We start from the raw sequence: 21,251 nt of genomic DNA, 5'->3' as shown, positions 1-21,251 counted from the left end.
TCTTTTTCGTCAACAAAGCAGTTACATAGATTATTTTTTTCCCGACCATGTCCGATCCTAATAGGATCATATGGGCCTCCACAGAGTAGAGGTTTGTATTAAGGTGACGCATCAGTGAAACGCCAAATAATTTTCAACTGTACGGGCGACGAAATTTTGGACTCGCTGCCATTCACTGAGATAAAGTTGACCCAGGAACACGTCACTTTGCTGCGTGATGGCGACGGGTCAATTAATTCTAAAATCGTGTAAAGATGACTAAAAACGTTACTCATTTACTTTAAAAAGAAAACATGTCAATGAATATATTATTATTGTTACTAATAGAACAATAAACAGAACATAAAATGGACGTATGTTGGATTTATATGACAATTAATATTTCGTTTGACAGGCGTCATTTTCACCCGCCACCCGCAATCCGCGCATCGCCTAGCGACGATCTTTTTAGACCGTGCCTCAACTAATGCATGGCCTTAACAGATTTTGTTTTTTACGAGAAATGGATGTCAGCCACTTGCTCAACCTAATAGGTCCATACCCTGACCCTGGCAAATTGAAAAACAATATGTGTACTTGCCAGACCCAGGATTCGAACCTGAGACCCACGGCATGATAGTCCAACGCGGCCACTGTGGGTGTAGATAGACATAGATTTACCCTATTAATTAATTTATATTATAAGACGTTATTTTAATTTATCGCAAGAACAGAAATGTTACGATAATAACATTAATCATTTTATTGTTGTTTTTATTTAATAAAACGCATTTTTTTTTTTTATAGTACTTATTCCACTTTTAATTAATATATTAGGACCGGTTTCGTCCGCTTCAGTGGTCGAAAATGTCCCACTGAAGCGGACGAAACCGGTCCTAATATATTAATTAAAAGTGGAATAAGTACTATAAAAAAAAAATTGCGTTTTATTAAATAAAAACAACAATACAATGCAGTTCCACCATGAATTGACAGTTAACAAAATAAAGGAAATTAATCATTTTCATAATTTATGGAAATCAGCCCTTTTGGCGCAGTAAGGTTAAGTTTAATTGCATGCTCATTTAATATATAGGTAGGTGCCTTTGAATTTTCACCCGGCCACGTGAAAGAAGAGGAGTAACTTTGAAAATGTCCCGAAATAAATCTCAAACGAGTTAGACACGACGCTCACGCAGTTACACACAGACAGATTCAACAAATTACAGCCATTCACGTTAAACTCCCATTAAACATGGATACAGGTATTTGGAAGAATTGGGTCGTTTACTCCAAGCACGGTAGATGGACCGTAAATGTAAATTTATGATCTCTTTATACATGAAAAACCTCCCTAGCCTACAAACGTTAGACGAATTATCTGCGAACCCCCGCGTGACTTTAGCAATAAACGAATTTCATCAAATTGCAACTTGCGGGTATAGCACTGATACCTATCGGAGTATTTCTCAAAGAGTCGCAAATAATTATTCTATTCAAACATAGATGTCGCAACAATCTCAAAATAATATTTAAAATATTATTATAAAATTTCGATTACCCTTTACCCAGGAAATTATTATTGAAGATAAAGATCATCAGGGTATTTAAAAATCTATAATACTTCGGAAATAAACTTTTTTTTTGTGAATCTTCCAAAAAAATCATGCCTTTTTCTTAAATATACGAGATCAAATAGTATCGCCGTCCCATTTCTCTATCGGTAATGTGTTATTTTATAATTTAGTCGTGGGTCTCGGGCTCGAATGTCGGGTCTGGCAAATTAACACATTGTTAATTCAGTGTGTATTTGGACCGCTGACCATGGACCTAGTAAATTGAGTAAGTGGCTAACATCCTGGTCAAATAATAAATAATATCCTCTGACAATTATTATGTAAAAGCTATGGCACACAAACCCGAGACAGACGTTGAATGTAATAGTCATACCACATTGACATAAAGGCAGGCTAGATAGCTAAGCTAAGAGAGGTGCTGTTAAAACTTAACACTTATTGTAACAATTACAACTAACTTATTATAATTGTTATAATAATTGTTAATACTTCGATACATAAAATGAAAAACTGCCCTTGAGCTGCCGATAGCAGCCTATAGCAATCTTGTGTATAGAATAGATGCGCTGGCTAGACAGAACACATAGCTACACATGTGGACACGGATAATTGATATTGTTTCTCAGAACCTTTATAACCGGTAGGTAGGCAATAATATTGTATTACAGTGACAGTTTGCAGGCTTTTGCGGCTGCGTATGCCTTTGATTTGCTGCTCGTGTGTCTGAGCTCTAAGACATCAAGATGATAGCATTGACAGAATGTTTGACTGGAGGTAGTTCCTTCATATTCATATATTTTCGGCCGTTCTTGGCTTAATCTTGGGGGCAATTATCTAGTCAGGTTAGACGATAATAGAATATTTCGATTTCGCTCAAAATAACATTTCTCAATCAGACTAAATAATGGTCTGTGAGAATAGGCTCGTGTAATTAGAGCATAAAGTATAAACCAATCCTGTCAATTTGAACGCTACAGTACACATACCAAAGGTGTCCAACTTTGGTTTTTCCAGCGGAAACATATTGAGCACAGGTAGTTTCCCCTGTTCTTCTTCCACGACGCTACATCCCGGGGTGGGATTTGGCCTCCTCCACAACCGCTTTCCACTCACTCCGGTCTCTCGCCTCACTTCTCCAGTTACCGGGTCTTCCTATATGAAGCCAGTCCACTTCTACGGCGTCAGCCCATCTCCTTCTTGGACGGCCTCTGGGTCTCTTCCGTTGGGGTAGCCACTTCGTCATGATCCTTGGTGCTCTAACTTCAGGCATTCTCTCCACATGTCCCACCCATTGTCTTTGGGACTTACAGTATCTTATGATTGTTTGCTGTTCAATCAGCTCTTCCAACTCGTGGTTCATTTTTATTCTGTAGTTCCCATTTTCCAACGTAGGTCCAAAGATTTTTCAGAGTATTTTGCGCTCGAAGACAGCTAATTTGTTTTCCTTGTTTTGAATTAAGCACCAAGTCTCACAGCCATAAGTGACCACTGGCCTTATAATTGTTTTATATATTAGAAGTTTACTTCGTCGGCCTAGAATTTTCGACCCCACCAGTCGCTTGCAGGCATGCCAGTATTTATTCCCTGAGATAAGGCGAATTTTTATCGCCTCTGCTGTCTTATTTTGGGTATTTAGGCTGGATCCGAGGTACGTGAACTTGTCCACCCCTTCATATGCATGCTGTCCTATGTCTATATTCTGCAGCGGTACCTGATCGCGTGTGATGACCATATAGGTTTCCTCTATTGGGCAGGTGGTATTCCTTCCCTCCCGCAGAGTCCTATCAGATTTAACATTTCACGCAAAATGACGAAATGACTTATTGCATCAAACTTCATATCAAACCTGGCGATACCCAAATAGAAAGCATTCGGAAGATTCAGCAGGCTTAGTGACAATGCCATGTTCATCACACCAAAGTTCGAAGATGGCCACACATCAGCGAAGAGCAATGTTTTGCTCCAGTAGACCGTTAAACTGGGTCGCACATACAAACTCGCCTCGACTACACCATGTCGAATTTGTCGATGAGATTCTGTTAGTATTCACCAATCACATGTAACTAGCACACCGCATGATTGAAATATTTTCGGTTGTAAAACATACCTGATGTAGCATGTAACATATTTCGAAATATGCAGCATGCATGTCGCTTGTGTGTAGTTCAAAAAATCGACGCTACCATGCATAGTCCATACTGTTTTACAGCGTGCGAGCCGCATTCCAAGTGCAGTAGTATAATGATTGTCGCACGACTGCTGAGGGCCTGTCAGTGTCAAATCCAGGCAACTCAGAAATAATGGGAACTGAAATAAACCTGGCAAAAAGGTGACTTGGACGACCCTTAAGGTAAAATCCAGGCAAAGGCCAAGCATTCTGCTGCGGGCAAGAATGATAGAGAGGGGTGGACGTTCAGGGGTAGATTGAAAGGGACAGCGATAAAGCCAAAAAAGGAGACCTGGCCGCGGCACGCGGTAGGTGTCCAGGCTGGCGGCGCAGTAAGCCCGAGCCTCCGACTCGCGACGGACTTTGTGTCCCGCTGAAAATCAACTTCGCGAAGAATATAATTTGTTGATTGTGTACCTACCTTTTAAAAACGATTTCTGTATCGACAGGAATCGATCAAGTTAGCCGAAGCCTCCGATACGCGACGGACTTCGTGTCATGTTGATTCTTAAATTTTAATTGTGACAGCCTACGGCGCCCATCATTAATAAATTTAGGGCTGTTGAAAAATTATAAACCGTGTAAAACTTAATATTGTGTATCTGTGTGTTGTGTACGTACCTTTTTTTTGTGAACTATAAGTTAAAAATAAAACTTTGTGCTACGAACAACGTGTGTTTCATTGTGAAGATCCACCATAATCAACTGTCAAGGCCTAACCTTACACTGAACGTGCTCTACCCAAACACAAAACCCAGCTTCAATTGACCGCCCTAAACAATTTAAATCACTGAGCTAGTCGAAGGGTGGAAGCTGGTCGTGTGACTCCCACGTGCCGACCGACGGCACGCTAACCAGGGCGTAATTGACGCCTGGTCGACCGGAGAGTCGAGCGCGGAGATCGGATCGGGCTGTGCGGCCCCGACTCCCTTCCCTACCCGGACTTCCGGGGTGTCAAGTTGATATTATTTTGACAGCCCTGTATTCCGTCGGCCGGCATCATGTTACGTCGCATACATGTTATGTTTGAAGGAAATAATGATTATTCATTCGACCGAGAATTGTAATTAATAATTAAAGCGTTTCTTAAAATAAATCCCCGATGCTTAGAGGTTTTTGAGGTTAGACTGAATTAAAATGACGTCCTTTCAATGCTGAGATTACTCTCTGAATGAACTATGAATGACCTTGTTCCTGTTCATCGGGCTCTTAATGTAGTGTATTTAGATACCGTTTTGTAATCAAGTAAGCAATTATTTAAAATTTCTTTTGTACCTACCCATATTTAGTCGGAAGGGAAGTGATGATGCCATGTTTAGAGAGATCTTCCATTATACATGCGACAGAATAGTCAAAAAACTTGATATTTGATTTTTTCTCCCCGTCTCGATTGAATAAATCATGTACTTATAATATTTTCTTATTTATGTCCGTACAGTCGTTTTTCATATTTTTATGCGAAAAATTAATAGCGTGAAAATGCATGGTTTTAGCAGTGTCTGCCAAACTTTTTTACTTCACGGCACACTGATGAATGGGATTTGTTCCGCGGCACACCAGATAAAAATGCCTTAAAAAGGAAATGTACCTTAATAATATAATACCTTAGTAATAAAAATTTGATGGATAACAGTAAGTTAGGTATAAGACGAAAATGTATATTTTCTGTTAATATATTATTATAAATGCGATTAATGTTATACCTATGTAGAAGTACCTTTGTATGTAAATATTGCTGTACTTATCTTGTTATTACTTAACCGGATAACTGCCGCCAGCGTCATAGCACGCTTTTCTATTCCGAGCAAAATGCGCGTGCAAAGATGCTCCACTTGAAACGCAATATATCGGCCGAGGTCAATGTTTTGAATAATTCAAACACATTGCCCACACAGAGACATCTCTTAGGATCATGGTTGTAATACTTACATTTGACAATTTCTATATTACCATCAACGAAACGTCAATTTTAAACAAAGCTTTCTTTGGTTACCGAAACGCGTCGCTAGTAGGGTTGTGCCACGGATTCGATATTTATCAAATCTCGTGCCGGGATTCCCGTTTACTTATAGTAGATGCAATCGAAATTATGGTTCGCTTATGCATACAAGAAACGGGGAATACTGTGATTCCTGAATATACATATAGTAATACTAGTAGTAGTGACACTTCTTGGAATACATACCAGTTGAATATTCGTTATCGTATTTGACGTATCTAATTCGGTTTCGCGGCTGAAATATTTTCACTTTATAATTCATTTCTTTTATGATAGTTTTATAATAATTACTTTTTGCATTTTTATTCGTAATTTACGGGTACGATTTCGTAATTTTTAAACCTTCGTAATCTGTGTTGTGTCGGTAATTATTTATTTTATAAGATATTAATGTCGGGACTTATTTTATTCGCATAGTGTTTAACTTATTTGACTTTTTTGTATTATGTATATCTTAATATTGTTTAATTTTGTATTATATATAAAAAAAAAAAAAAATATATATATATCTTTTTTATAATAAGTCAAGTTTCTGGGATATTTGAACTTTTTTACATATAAAAAATTTTATCTTCTTCCTAATCAAAATGGAAGGAACAAAAAGTACATCAGAAAATGCCGAACAGGCCTCACTGTTGAATCGGATGACAGTGATTTTGATGAAGAGGAACAAGATGTTTTGATTCACAGTGCATAATTATGAAGCTGCATGTTGTAGAATTACTTCTCATACATAATCACGTTCTCATATCTACTGTGTAAGTGTTGTGACAACCGTGACGTTTTATGAAACATTGAGTTTGATTTATTTCGATAAATGACGGCGTAAATGGACACATCATGTGTTAATTTGGTAAGTTTTTATGATATAGTATTAATATAATGCTAAAAAAAGTACATTTACTAAGGTTTATTTTTTCAAAGAAAATCGCGGCCCTCCGTATATGGCCATACTAATACCTCCCAGCATAGAACAGGTTAATCTTATATATTATGTCACGTATAAGTTTGATGAGGTTTTTATAATTATATTTAATATTTTTCATAATTATTCTCTACAATGTGTTATTTATGTTCATTTATTTCATAGAAATATTTCTTTCGACCATGTCCGATCCTAATAGGATCATATGGGCCTCCACAGAGTAGAGGTTTGTATTAACAGATTTTGTTTTTTACGAGAAATGGATGTCAGCCACTTGCTCAACTTATTAAGTCCATAGTCATAGAAAGTCATAGAAATATACTTACTACAAAATCCAATTGATACACTTTTTTCAATTTCTATAAAGTATATTCCTAACTGTGTGTGAAACTGTAAGTTAAATAAGTATTTTAATTAAAAAAACGCGTTAAAACACCAATATTAGTAATATGTATTTATAATATTATATTGCTTTGTATGAAATATTTCTAATGAAAAGTATACATCAATAATGCAGCTCTGTGTGTGCTGCGAAGGTCATTTTTTGTCCGCCCACCCTATTACGCACACTTCTAAAATCCTGCTTCACTTCGCAATGTTTGCAGGACCGAGGATCAGAGTTCTATTTATTTTTCTTTTCTGTAGTCAAATCACAAGAGAGCAAAAATGACAATTCATGGCAGCATTCATAATGAAATGATATTTCATGTTAACATATTATATCCTTCGAACAATTGGAGCACTATGCATATTTCTAACTGGTAATATATGTACTCAATAATTCTGCGAATACAAATCACTGTTTCTTTGTCGGATGTACATGATGTCACCTCCGAAAGGGGGGGGGGGTAGGTAAGTGCGCTGGACCCCCCGTGGTGATGATGTAATGTCACGGTGATATCGTCTGCTGGCTTCTTTCGGGGACATGCTTATGTTGATTGACAACGCGGAATTATAGGCGAAAACAGGGCGTTTATTTGTCGGAATACATTTACAGTCAAGTAGTACAGCATAGAAAATATTAAAAAAAAAAAAAAAAAATATAATTAAATTGAAAATGGCGGTGACGTCGGCGAGCGCGACGCCACGGCCGACGTCACGCTCCTCGAGAGTTCGAAAACCGACTGACCCTATTAGGGGCTGGTAGGGCAGAGTAGGTAGTAATAATACACAACAAACAATTCACAATTATTATATCCCTGAAAAATGACAAAAACAGCCTCTGGCATATGTACCTGGCTTGTAAGTAGGTACCTCAGGTCTCATATTTCAGACCTTTTCTAGGTACATGCTTTGGAAAGGGGCTGTGAATTTCTTGGAATTATTATTACCTTCTGCATTTCTTTGCTTGTTAGCTACATATTTTGAAATATTTGAACTAGGTATACAAATACATTTTTTTTTCAAAATATTCTCAAATCAGATATTCTAGGTATTAGGTACATTGTATGGCTGGAAACTTTGCTTCCAATATTGGTCAAAATTGGATGAAATGTAGGTAATAATATTAAAAATGATAGGTTTTAATAATTACTATTTTTGGCATCTAAAATATTGTGCTGACAATTGTTTTAAGTTATATAGGTAACTACAAAATCGTTTGCTATTGATTGGCTTTAAAATTACAGCTTGCTTCTAAGTATTTTTTAAATTGACTAAGTATAGAATTTATAATGACGCTAGGTTTTACTTGGCTTGCTTATAGAATTAATGTAGGTATAAAAAAATGCAGGATTTTATTTATATTAAGGGCTAGACTGATTCTATTAAATTTTGTAGAACTTGCAAAAGGGTGACTATAAATTTCCATACATCTAAGCTTACGGGCTAGAAATTTGCCTCGCAGTCGATCTGTTCATGTTTGCATGAATCAGCCCAATGATGATTCAGGCCTCATGGCCTTGGATCCTCTGAGGATGCCATGGTTTAGGCGGTATCAATGACATTTATCCGTTTTGACAGGTCGCGTCCCATCACTGTCGAAGCTGTGTATACGGGCAAAAGTTCGAACATACCTACGAGGTTTGATTTATGGCTGTGTCACAGACGAGATTATTTTGTATCTGTGAAGCACCTAACAAGACAAAATCATTGACCATGTACGAACAATAATCATGAAGGACCGTCTTATCACTGTGTGAGACCATACTGGCGAGGTAGGGATAAGTATTGTGTTACATCAGAAATGCTCCCAACTGACAGGACCACTGGGAAAAGAGTGTACAATCCCGTGACAACTCATTTGAAGGGGATTAGGGTTCGAGTACACATATATTATTATGTAATTGTAATTTTCCCGGCTAAAGGTTGGATACTTTTTGGATAAACCTCGTATGTGCATATTTCATTTACCCAGCAATGACTGTAAAATCTTCTTTCAAGCTTCCTTTTATTTTTGAATCATCAGAATTATATACAAGAATTTTGAATGAAATTAAGTGTGGAAAAATAAAAACATAGGGGAATAAGAAATAAAAACTCTAAATGTATCATTTCAAATTATTTATTAAATGTTTAAAATTATATTTTCATACACACCAGAAAAATAGCTCTCATACTCATACATGTCATTACCTAAGTACACAAATCAGTTTACATTCAATCAAAATAAAAAATAAATCCATATGGAGTTTGTACTGCTTCACTGTCATCAAATTAAAATGATATCTTGTACAAATTTCAAATACATTTATTTATTTATGTATTTAAACTTAAACTTTCCATCTGTAAATTATACTTATCAAAAAGACAATTTAGTTTTAGGTGTCAAATTAAAAAAAAAACAGATCCACAATGGCGATGGCGATGAAACTGAGTCTCATAGAATAGTCTGCAGAGAATGAAGTTTTAGATCCAAAGCCGATGGGGTGCACCATTATAGTGCGAAATCTTTACGGTGATAGGCGGCAGCTTGGAGAACTATATCCACTCCTCTCGCGTTTCAGTACTTACAATACTTCGAAATCGAAAACCATAGACAAGATACGACACGAGCGCCGCCAACAGGTCTCACGTTTATGATTTCACAGTCTAGCATAACTTTTGACCTTATCTGTTCTTACAGTTAGATTATATCGCACCGTGAGTGTAAAACCAAGGCATCTACAAATTTTTCAATTTCGCGATTGAATGCAAAACAACTGCAAAAGTCGCGAACTTGATAATGTAAAAGTGAAGTAACTGAAAGAACAAGCAATATAATGTAGATATAAACCAAATATTATGGTTTTTTTTTTAGAAACTATTTCTCCTCACAAAATGAAGACTTCAAAAATCCTAATATATCCAAAATATGTCTTTTGCAGATGCCTTGGTTTTACACTCACGGTGCGATATGTATAAAAAAAATCAAATATGCATTTAATTTTTAAAGTAAAACTAATAAATAAACATAACTGATTTTGAATTACAAAATAAAACAGTTGTACAGATAGTAAGTGTCATCATATCTGAATGAACTCATCACAAAGAAAGATAATCAATTAAAAACTCAATTAACAGAACTATTGCAAACATAGTCTTCAAAACAATATATAGGATAATTTATAGAACGGAAACATTCTTATCCTGAACTACAATGACTGCTAATAAGATGTGAGAATAATTGAATACATTTATTCAAACAACAGATTTCAAATAATTGAGTTTATATGTAGACACAATCACACTGTTTCTCAATTCGTCAATAAAAATGCTTACACAAATAATATATAAAATTAATGCCATAATGGCTCATTTAAGAAATATTTGAAAGCCTGATCGTTTATGGGATACAGAGCTCACGGATGTTGATTGATTTTACAATGAATCGGGTGCGCAGCCAGACGGTTTGTACCCGAAGAAAAGGTAGCATGGAAAGACTACGAATGAAAGTACAAGAAGTAAAAAGAGAAGATCAGTATCTGCCAGAGCGGGAGCTGCGAGAGTCTTTAGTGCGCCTCTCTCGAGAACGGGAGCGACGGCGAGTGGTTCGCTCGCGAGACCGGGACCGGCTGTGGCGACCGCCCGACCCTCCAATTGGCATCTTGCGTCGAGCGTACAGGTACCTGTCAATTTCAAGACCAATTAAGAGTGAGCTGAACAGCAACAAGGTCATACATAGTTCAGTCAGAAAGTAATCTCAGCGTTGAAAGGACGTCATTTTAATTTAGTCTAACCTCAAAAACGTATAACCATCAGGGATTTATTTTAAGAAACGCAATAATTATTAATTACAATTCTCGGTTGAATGAATAATCATTATTATTATTACTATTATTACCTTCAAACATACCATGTATGCGACGTAACCTGATGCCGGCCGAAGGAATACAGGGCTGTCAAAATAATATCAATCTAATGGTACGTTTTAAGAGTTACAAATTTAAGTTAAAAATAGCTTACTGTACAGATGGAATAATTACATATTTCCAAGCGTCAAACGATATACAACATTCATCCAAAATAAGTATGAAAAGACTAGCTGATTATGTTATGTTATTTTTGTATTGTTCTTATTTTTTTACTTATCAAAATATTTCACATATTATCTGATGTGTATTTCGAGTATTTCGTAATATGTATTTTGAGTATATCGTAATATGTACGAGGGTGGGTCAATAAGTCCTTAGAAAAGCCGACAGGTGGCGCGACTAGTACTGTAAGCGGTTTGTGTTCATGCAGCGGCACTACCGATTCAGTATGCTGCGAAGTTTCAATCAGATTGGTCGGGTTGTTGTGTGTTTCTCGTACATTTAAAAAAAAAATTTGCTTGTTTACAAAAATGGAGAAAATTAAGTTTAGAGCTGTTATTAAACATTTTAATATAAAAGGGTTAACAGCAAAGGAAATAAAAAATGAGTTGGATTTAGTTCACGGCACATCTGCTCCTTCACTTGCAACTATTTATAACTGGTTAAATGAATTTAAACGTGGTCGTACATCAACAAAGGATGAACCACGCTCAGGACGTCCTGTAGAGGTGACTACACCAGAAATGATCAATAAAATCCACGATATGGTGTTAAGTGACCGAAGATTAAAGTTGAGTGAGATAATTGAGGTTACAGGGATCTCAAAAGGTAGCGTCATTTCTATTTTACATGACAAATTGGGCATGAAAAAAATTTCTGCAAGATGGGTGCCACGTTTGCTCACAGTCGACAATAAACGCAATAGGGTGGTGGCCTCTAAAGCCCTGTTGTCGCTCATGCAACGCAATCCGGACGAATTTTTTCGTCGCTTTGTGACTGTAGATGAAACATGGATACACCACTATACTCCCGAGACGAAAGAACAGTCAAAGCAGTGGATTGCGAAAGGCGAACCATGTCCAAAGAAGGCGAAAACCGTAAAATCAGCTGGTAAGGTTATGGCTACTGTATTTTGGGATGCACGTGGAATTATTTTCGTTGACTATTTGGAAAAAGGAAAAACAATAACAGGGGATTATTATGCATCTTTATTGGACCAGCTAAAAAACAAAATTGAAGAAAAACGGCCTCATTTAAACAGGAAAAAAATCCTCTTTCATCAGGACAATGCCCGTGTTCACACATGTTTACGATCAATGGCTAAAATTGAAGAATTGAAGTTTGAATTGGTCGACCACCCACCGTATTCGCCAGATTTAGCCCCCAGTGACTTTTTCCTTTTCCCAAACTTAAAAAAATGGCTAAGTGGACAATGTTTTTTTTCAAATGAAGAAGTCATCGATCGGACAAATGCTTATTTTGAGGACCTTCCGAAAACTTATTTTTCTGACGGTTTAAAAAAAATTGAGAAACGTCTAACCAAGTGTATTGAGCTCCAAGGAGATTATGTTGAGAAATAAAAAAAAAATACAAAAATAAAAACTGTTTTAATGCTTTTTTCTAAGGAATTATTGACCCACCCTCGTATCTTGTATCATTAAAATTGCTATTAAGTTGATATAACATAGGTAAATCATTAAAATGTTAATTTCGTTATAGTTATTAATTAAACCTGTGCAATTACATATTAGATTTAAACACTGTTGTACTGTGTGACTTTTATAATATCAGATAGCCTTACGCGAGATGGGCAAGATATAAAATAAAACTGTAGGATGCCGGCAGAAGATTAAACAAAACCCAGCTCATTGGATAACCGAATGGTAAGCAACTCTATATATTATATTTTTCGCCAAATTGCACACAATTAAAAAGAACTTATCATAAGAATAAGTAAGACGTCTTCGACAGCCCTGGCTTGGTTCAATACTGTCGGTACCTTTGTTATATTCTCAGTGATCCGCTAGCTTTGAATAAAAAAATAATCTGTGGGTGTCTCCACGTTAATAATCATTTTTTATAAGTATAAATTATTTCTTGCATTGGCTTTACTTACCGACAAAATGCAATAATTATTGTACCTACCAACTAAAAGTAAAGCTGCATTACTTGTTTGTAAAAGTGTCAAACTAAATTTAAACCAATCGGGTAAGTAATAAAAAGTCACTTTCTTTTTATAATAAACTATATTCCACTTTTTTTTTAAATATGCGTTAGAATTAAACAATATGTACCTATTTTTTTAATAATTATGTAATAGGTCTGACACATTCAAAATAAATACTATTCATTAATAATGTTTTTTGGATAGCATATGAAATAAAAATGTAGGTAGAATGTATTTCAACATCCTTCGTATGTTTAGTTCTCGGACAATTTCAGGTTAAAACGTTATTAATATATTATTAAGTTTATATCGTGGCTATCCATCATATTGGTTGCAATACTTCCCAACAGACAGCTGATTAACAAATTGAATTTAGTAACATTTACGTATATTAGAAGATATCATTTTTTGGTCACCCCATACTTTATTCACTTCGACAGTGTTTATGATTTAAATTTGATTAAGAGAACATTAAGTATTATTACTTTAGACCAAAGCATTGTCGGCGACCTTTGAATATTACCAGTAGAGCAACAATTCCGGACCACATGTAAAAAAATCATATTTTCAATTCTCAAGGGCATTTCTGTAGAGCGTCCCCTTAAACTATGTAATCATGGCAAAGACATTAGATATCCAAAATGGCAAAGAATATGACAAATTGCTGATCAATAATTCCACAAAGTAAATGTAACAATTATTGACAGCTCTCTCTCTCCTTCATTTGATAGTGTGTGTTACGTAACTACTTTTATTTCGTGAAACAAAATAATATGTACATACGTTGTATAATATGATCCAAAAATTAAAAATCTCATTGCTATTGGATGATTTTTTTTAATATGTAGAAGGATAATAACCATTAATGCTTATTAGAGGTGCATTCAGTTTATTATTGGCGTCAATCATTAAATCATACGGATTTACCAGGAGGGTGGGTCAAGATCGTTATAGGCTTAATGGAAACATAATTTTTGACATTTTGTAAAGCAATCCGGGTCATTCAATGGTCAGCCTATTTATATTAGGCAGTATGCAGCCAATGAGGATTCGGGTCAATCGGTATGGAGTGATTTGTAACAATAAGGATTTATATCGCAAAGTGAAAGTGAACTGTGTATAAATTTCATGTATAAAGATGTCGTATTGACCTCATTGAGGTTTATTTTTTAAAATTTTCCATTATCAAAATGTAATATTGTGACTATTTTAAATAATGGAATCCCAATAAAAGTAAATAATTTTTACAATCTTGAGATATAAGACTTTACAATACTAGTCGTATCTTAAAAAGAGTAGAAGTACATGTATGCATGTATATGTGTTCGGTATATCGATAAGACACTTAAGGATATAAAGTCATCAGAACATCTTGCTAGATTACAGATGTCGTAATTGAAAATACAAAACAGCTATATACCTTCTTAAATCGCGTGAAATTGGCTTGAGATGCATGAAATTGCAAAAGCCGGAACGCGTGCATTCTCCCATCTCATACTGTCTGCAGCACGCTTCTCGGAAGTCCGTCACAGGAGACAGCTCAGCGTAGACGGGACGTCCACCAAACCATCGGTTGTTCAGTTCATTTGCGGCTTTTTCGGCATCTTCCTCACGACGAAACTAAAAATATGAACAATGAAAGTTATACAGATTTTTGATAATTAATGATTGACTTTGAGTGGAATGATTCTCCTGGGCAAGTTAGACCTCTTACGCACTGTCGACTGGTCTCCTGCAGCCATGATTGACAGCAACCAGAAATATGTCCCAGTACTGAAGATGATACTTAGAGACTTAGGCCCTCCTCCCACGGCGCAACTGAAATCTGGTGGAACTGGTTGGTAATGGTACTCATTAACTGACCAATGTGATGATTCGCACACGGCGCTACTGAAACCACTTGAAATAATAATCACATAACCTCAAACTGTCAAACTGGACCATCACCTGTTTTGTACAAAAACCAACAACACGCACGCTGCCGCGTATACTTGAATAAAATTAGGTTATTTCAATTTTGCTTGTCTTGTACTTTTGACGTCTTGGGTTGTAAATGGTTTTTATAGCATGACACTTGTTCGCAGTGCTACCAATTTTGGAAAGAAAATATGATTTTTCACCGAATCTAATGATGTTGGTACCACTGTTTTACGGTGACTGGAAACTTGAGAGACCGCGCGACTAGCATGTCGCATCTCTTCGCGACCGTTTTGAAGCCGAGAGATTCCAGTCTCGCCGTCAGCGAGCCGCCATTGAAATACATTAGCTAGATACAGGCTGGAATTTTAGTTTCAGTTCCGACGGACATAAGTTGCGCCGTGGGAGGATGGCCTTAGTGACTATATAGTAGCTATAAGTAGACATCTTGTAGTAACATATTAAAATGAGACCCTATTCCCGGTCTGGTGAAACTCAATGGGTTACTTAATTGAGTTAGCATTTACTTGGTAGAATTCCATTTTACAAGAAATGAAATTATAATTAATATTAAATTCTACAGGTTTTTAAAAAGTTTGTCAATAGCTATTTCGGTTGCAACACCATTATCAAGACTATTCAGATAGGCCGTTTGCCTATGCTTAAATACTATACGTATAGATAGAGACAGAATACTGTTTCTTATTCGTTCTGAACGAATAAGAAAAAGTATTCTGTATCGAAATTCTGTTCGAAATAGCTAAGAATTTAATATTAATTATATTTTCATTTCTTGTCAATGGGTTACGATACATTGAATGGGAGTTATGGACGAAGAGCAAGTAATGTTTTCATACTTTTGCTTTTCATAAACACATATGAAATTGGTGCAAAACAAATGTTTTCACACAGATTTTACTGGTCCAACAAATTGATATTAGCATAGTTTTACACATTGAAAAAACTGGTACTTCCAATTTCGTGGAACACACAGAATACACAATAATGGCAGTTCATTTACAAATAAAAAATACATAGCCACACGAAGATCTCTCTTAACTGATAGATTTAGGCATGTTCAAGACAACATCGGTCAGAGAAAGCGGTGGATAATAACCATAAAGCCTTATGTAATAAAATAGCACTTTATCAATAATTAGAAATCATTTCCATTACCTTAATGTATACATTTCCAACCAGATGATCTCCAAGGTTGTCACAAACGTTCATCTCTTCAATTTCTCCATACTTGTCTTCACATTCCACAAACACGTCTTCGAAGAAATTATCATAATGCTCTTGCATCTCCTCATCAGACACGTTTGCCACAACTAAAATAGAAATAACAATACATTCAATATTTATATAGGTATATGTACATATATGCTAACTCAATTAATGTTTACATCACTTCAAATTCTCCATTAGCCCTCATGTTTTTTAAAAGCGTGTAGTGCCAACTGCAACCTACAAACACTCAAATAAGAAAAGGATTGTTAATGAAAATTCTGATTATAATTTTAGAGCCTGCCATTTTTTCACAAAAAAAAAAATTCACAAGGTAATACCTATGTATATTATATCTCATAGGAACCAAAGGATAATATAGAAAACAATTAATTAAATGATGGTTTCAATATTCGTTGACAATCAAAAACAACTGTTAGTGTATTTTGACCATTTATGTACCATATTAGATTAGTGGTGCACACCATTTTTCGACCAAGGGTCACTTAATCGAGAGAAAATATCTGTCACTCAAGTAAGTTACATTTTTATAAATATCTTCATCGAAAAATATATTTTTTTTTGTATAAGTATTAGATACACTATTACATGCACAAAGATTTCTCTTTTCTGCAAAATCATCAGATTAATTCCTGCGCCATCTACTGCTATACTATTGAAATTCTTTACTGTCAATCTTCCATATTTATTTGTGTTTACTATCATGTCTTCTGACATCATATTTTTCATATTTCTTCACAGATGAGTTATGAGGTTTCCATTTGGCCTGACAGTAAAAAGAAAACTTTCCTCCCATTCATCATACCAACAATTTACACAACGTTTCTCACTTTAACTCATTTTAACAAAGTTTTAGTGTTGAATTTGATTATTTTGAACTATACATTATTAAAAATTATAGATATGGTGTCTTATATCATTATTTACATTAAATTTTATCTATAGCACCCTAATATCAAATGACTTTATTCTTAAACTGTTTTTTTCTAACGAATAATTCATAAGATTTAAGAATGGAATATTCTTTATTGAACATACTAAACTTGAAAGCATGTCAGAGAAATAATATATAACCAGGTTCGTAACCTGCCAGGTGTCGTATTTTTTTCAAAGGATTTTTTCTAGTGCGAACACAGCTTGAGTGAAATAAATTGAGGATACACATTTAAATTAAACAAACGGTGTTTTTATTTGCTTAGGTTTTCATGGCCATGTTCTGTTTATTAGGTTTAGAATAATATTTGATGTAGGTACCTACCAATAATGGGCTCGTATTCAATATAGTATTTCTTCACTTAGTATTCTACTTAGTCTTCTAAAAGAAGTAATTTTGGCTACAAGTAGATTGGGATGTTAAAAGAGTATTGGTACTTTGAAATAAATACCTATTTTTTTTTTGATAGCGATACCGAGTAAATGATTTTTGCTAGGAGTGGCAATAATTAGTTATTTATGGGTTTAGATCATTTAGAATGTCACCTTCAGCGTCTCTAAAGTGCGCCAACGTTATTATTTTATTCTGTAACGAAATTAAGAGTATTTTTTTGCCATAAAACCGAGGACAGGACAAAACTGATAAATATCTAAAAACAAACAAAAATGTAACCTACTGCAACCTAAAAATAAGTACTGAGGTTTTTGGTCAAAAAGATTGTGTTTTCATTTTTCAACAATCAAATAGTGATGATAGTGAAAGGAACATTTATTTTGCAGTTGACCATTAGCATTAGCTTGTGCATTGCCTGCCTCAAACCGGTCTCAAAATAATCACTTTTCATGATGAATGTGTTGGCGCACATAGCTCCATCGTCAATGGACTTCTGTTCCAACTGAATAATTCTGCAAAAAATGTATATTAGTAAATTACACCAAGTATAATTTTACGCCAAATAAGCCAAAACTACTAAAATTTTGAAGGATTCTAAGCTAAAAATGTTCTGTGTACAGTCACTGTATGTACTATAATTTTTACATCTTTATATTAAAATCAGCATGATAAAAAGATGATATCATTGCTTTCCGTGAAAAATTGAAAACAATTTTGACATACGCGGTGCACAACACACTTTCAACTTAATAACCTGTTTACATGTGCATGGATTTACTGCCAGCAGTTCGTAATATCGTAATCATAACAATAAAATGGATGTGCAAACATGTCTAATCGTGCAAGTTGCAAGACTGATGCGAGTCATAAAAGTTCAGCGGCTTCTGAAGTTGCAGCTTGTGCGATATTGATAGTGGCAAACCTGCCGGAAAAAATACATGCTACACCGCGTGTAGCACGGTAATCAACACGTCACACTGACACTTGAAAAATGAGATTGGCGCGAAAATTAGCATTTTAGTGTGTAAGCGGTTATTACTACGCTATTGCTGGTAGTAAATCCAAGCACTTGTATAGGCGCTATAAAACATGCGCAAAAAACTCAGTGTTAAAACAACAATTAAAAAGTTGAAGTAAGTGGAAGATGAAGTGTTGAAATGTAGATATACCGGCTCTATTTACTGAGAGCTTACCGTGGAGAAATGTCAGATTTTTCATATCAATACCTGAAACCATCCAAACGCCACTTTTTGAGCATAGACAACCATGGCAAAACCGCTATTATAAGCGTAGACAATAAGTACAAATATAAAAATCATTTACAATGAATAAATATCGTCACCGTTCAGGCAAAAGTCACCAACCCTGAAAATGGCAGTTTTGAGTTGAGTATGTCACCCGAAGCGTAAAATTATGTTCTTTAAGATGCAAAACTCACCTCGGTGCATTAGTTAGTAAAATTTTGCTTAAATCCGAATTATTTGTTTTTCACTAAATGACTTTCGATAAAATCTTAACAAGCAAAAGTCATTATAGATGAATAGACATTATTGACTCTATAAAAAAAAATTCTTCGTTATAAATATACAAGCAAAAGTCACTATACTATGGATGGTGAGTTTTACTGATGCTTCTTTTGGCTAACATTGTTCAGATTATTAACAAGCAAAAGTCACCAAACCATAATTTGAGCTACCTTGCCTCCTTTAAAACCTTCCAGATGTTTTAATTAGCATCAAAAAGTAAAAGTACCTTAAAGAAATTATTAAGAAGACATGAGAAAATAATTTAATGTAGATAAAACCTTAAAAACATTAAAATCTGATTTTTCCTGCATTTTCAAACTTTCAAATTGCGATATCTCAAAACTATGTTTTTAGGGTTGGTGACTTTTGCCTGAACGGTGACGATATTAAATATTTTAAATTAATAAAATTCGCTGTTTTCAAAAATCAGTATACATAATAGTTTGCCAATGCATTTCATAATATTAAAATAAATATAATGTGACTTTTGACACGAAGACACTCGTGCTTAATCCTTCATATAAAATCGCTCTAAACAGGCGAAAATAAGGAACATTGTTCAAAAAAAACGTTATATATATAAAATTTAGCCGTGTTAACTAAACGATATTATTATTATTTCAGATAATTCCGACTCAAATGTAATCAATAAAATAAGAAATACGAGTGAAAATGGCTTGGATGCCTTTTATTTACTCTTTGACTAGTGATTTTTATTGTTTCCAACGTAATAATTGTATTGTTAATTTATTATCAAGTTTATTAAAATATTTCACCGTTCCCTGTGACCGTACTTATTGTCTACGCTTATAATAGCAGTTTTGCCATGGTTGTCTAGGCTCAAAAAGTAGCGTTTGGATGGTCTCAGATATAGACGCGAAAAATCTGACGTTTCTTCGCCGTAAGCTCTCGGTAAATAGAGCCAATATACATATTATATACTGAATAGAAAGATTCAAGTAAGACGATATAGCAACTGTCACCCTGTCAAAACGTTGTAGTAAAAAAAATAATGGACATGCCCTGCGTTTTTCAATGTTCCATATAGCTACCTATACATTGATCTTTGCTTGGTATCAAATCAAGAAGTGTCAATATTTAACCGCAGCTTGATAATGATAAAAAAAACTTTAAACAAGATAATATAGAACTGATGTGTACTCACGATGGCTTCCATCAGCAGATTTCGCCGAATTCTGTGGGTTCACGTACAAATTTTGGAGCAAACATGTTTGAGAAAAGGTCGGCTTGTTGTGTATACGAGAGCAGCGATCACCGTGCCGGCATGCACCAATTTTGAAGTAAAAGGAGCAATTTACTCTAAAACATAAGAAAACGTTAAGAGATTTGTAATGACACCTATCCGGCATATATAAAAACAAATGATAATAAGAAGCTAATCTACCCAAACAATAACAACAAAACATTTTACAATAACGTTAATACTCGGCGATAAATTATTCTTAACTTTAACTAATCGAATGCATGAAAAACATCTGAAAAGTAAAGTTCAGAGAAACATAACCGTGTTCACAATTTTGATTAAATAGTAAGTATAATATAGAATGTTATCATACTTGTCCTTTTCTGTACCAAAAATAGCAGCTAAATATTCGGCCATTATTAAAAGTCGTGCACCTTATTCCCAAACAAACATAGATTGTATAAAAATTGAAAAGCTTTGAATCCACAAAATGCCAATAAGATAGGGCGCGATGAAAAACGTACTTCACGAAAATGGCGTCTATACTCAGATTTGCCAGCCTAAAAAAATTACCATAAAGAAAAAGGTACATTCAATGACTATAATAAAATTAATAATATCGACTTTAGAAAAGAAAAGTATGTTGTCATATTATTATTATGTTCGTATTACCTATAATAATATGCGGTAGTTATATCCTTCATAAAACGTAGTCACCATGGTAATATGTTTTAGTATTTTTATTTACGTAAGTATTTAATGTTACAAAAAAATATTAGGCGCTCTTTTTAATGGGATTTAATTTATCATGTTTTGCAATTAGCAATCAATCCAATATTACGATATGCTATAGGAACTTTGTTATCACATTATTTAGTTGTGTGGACAAATAACGCTAGATAATTATATTACAATCCAATATTATTACTCTGCTTCTTATTATGCCATCCCCTAAAGGAGGTCGGCCACCATCAAGGCGATCT

At 34.9% G+C, this 21,251-nt stretch overlaps 1 protein-coding gene across 2 annotated transcripts; it reads right to left on the bottom strand.

Annotated features, from left to right (window-relative positions):
* Nucleotides 1–9,135: 9,135 nt before the first annotated feature.
* On the bottom strand, nucleotides 9,136–20,819 carry U2af38 (U2 small nuclear riboprotein auxiliary factor 38). 2 transcript variants are annotated; one of them, XR_015072182.1, is made up of 6 exons: nucleotides 20,642–20,819; nucleotides 20,230–20,384; nucleotides 16,140–16,294; nucleotides 14,467–14,666; nucleotides 10,027–10,693; nucleotides 9,136–9,749 (listed from the first exon to the last, which is right to left on the bottom strand). XR_015072182.1 is itself a non-coding variant. In XM_085960211.1 (5 exons), the coding sequence occupies exons 1-5, from the start codon at nucleotides 20,683–20,685 to the stop codon at nucleotides 10,543–10,545; spliced, it is 705 nt and encodes a 234-aa protein (XP_085816337.1). In that variant the 5' UTR covers nucleotides 20,686–20,819; the 3' UTR covers nucleotides 9,884–10,542. The 2 variants fall into 2 exon arrangements, 1 of the variants encoding a protein (XP_085816337.1); XM_085960211.1 differs by lacking the exon at nucleotides 9,136–9,749 and having other exon boundaries at nucleotides 9,884–10,693.
* Nucleotides 20,820–21,251: the final 432 nt, after the last annotated feature.

The sequence above is a fragment of the Rhyacophila brunnea genome, unplaced genomic scaffold (genome assembly GCF_057557595.1).
Source record: "Rhyacophila brunnea isolate RB1 unplaced genomic scaffold, BYU_Rbru_1.0 scaffold_11, whole genome shotgun sequence".
Classification (NCBI taxonomy): Eukaryota; Metazoa; Arthropoda; class Insecta; order Trichoptera; family Rhyacophilidae; genus Rhyacophila; species Rhyacophila brunnea.
This window is presented reverse-complemented; position numbering and strand designations above follow the sequence as displayed.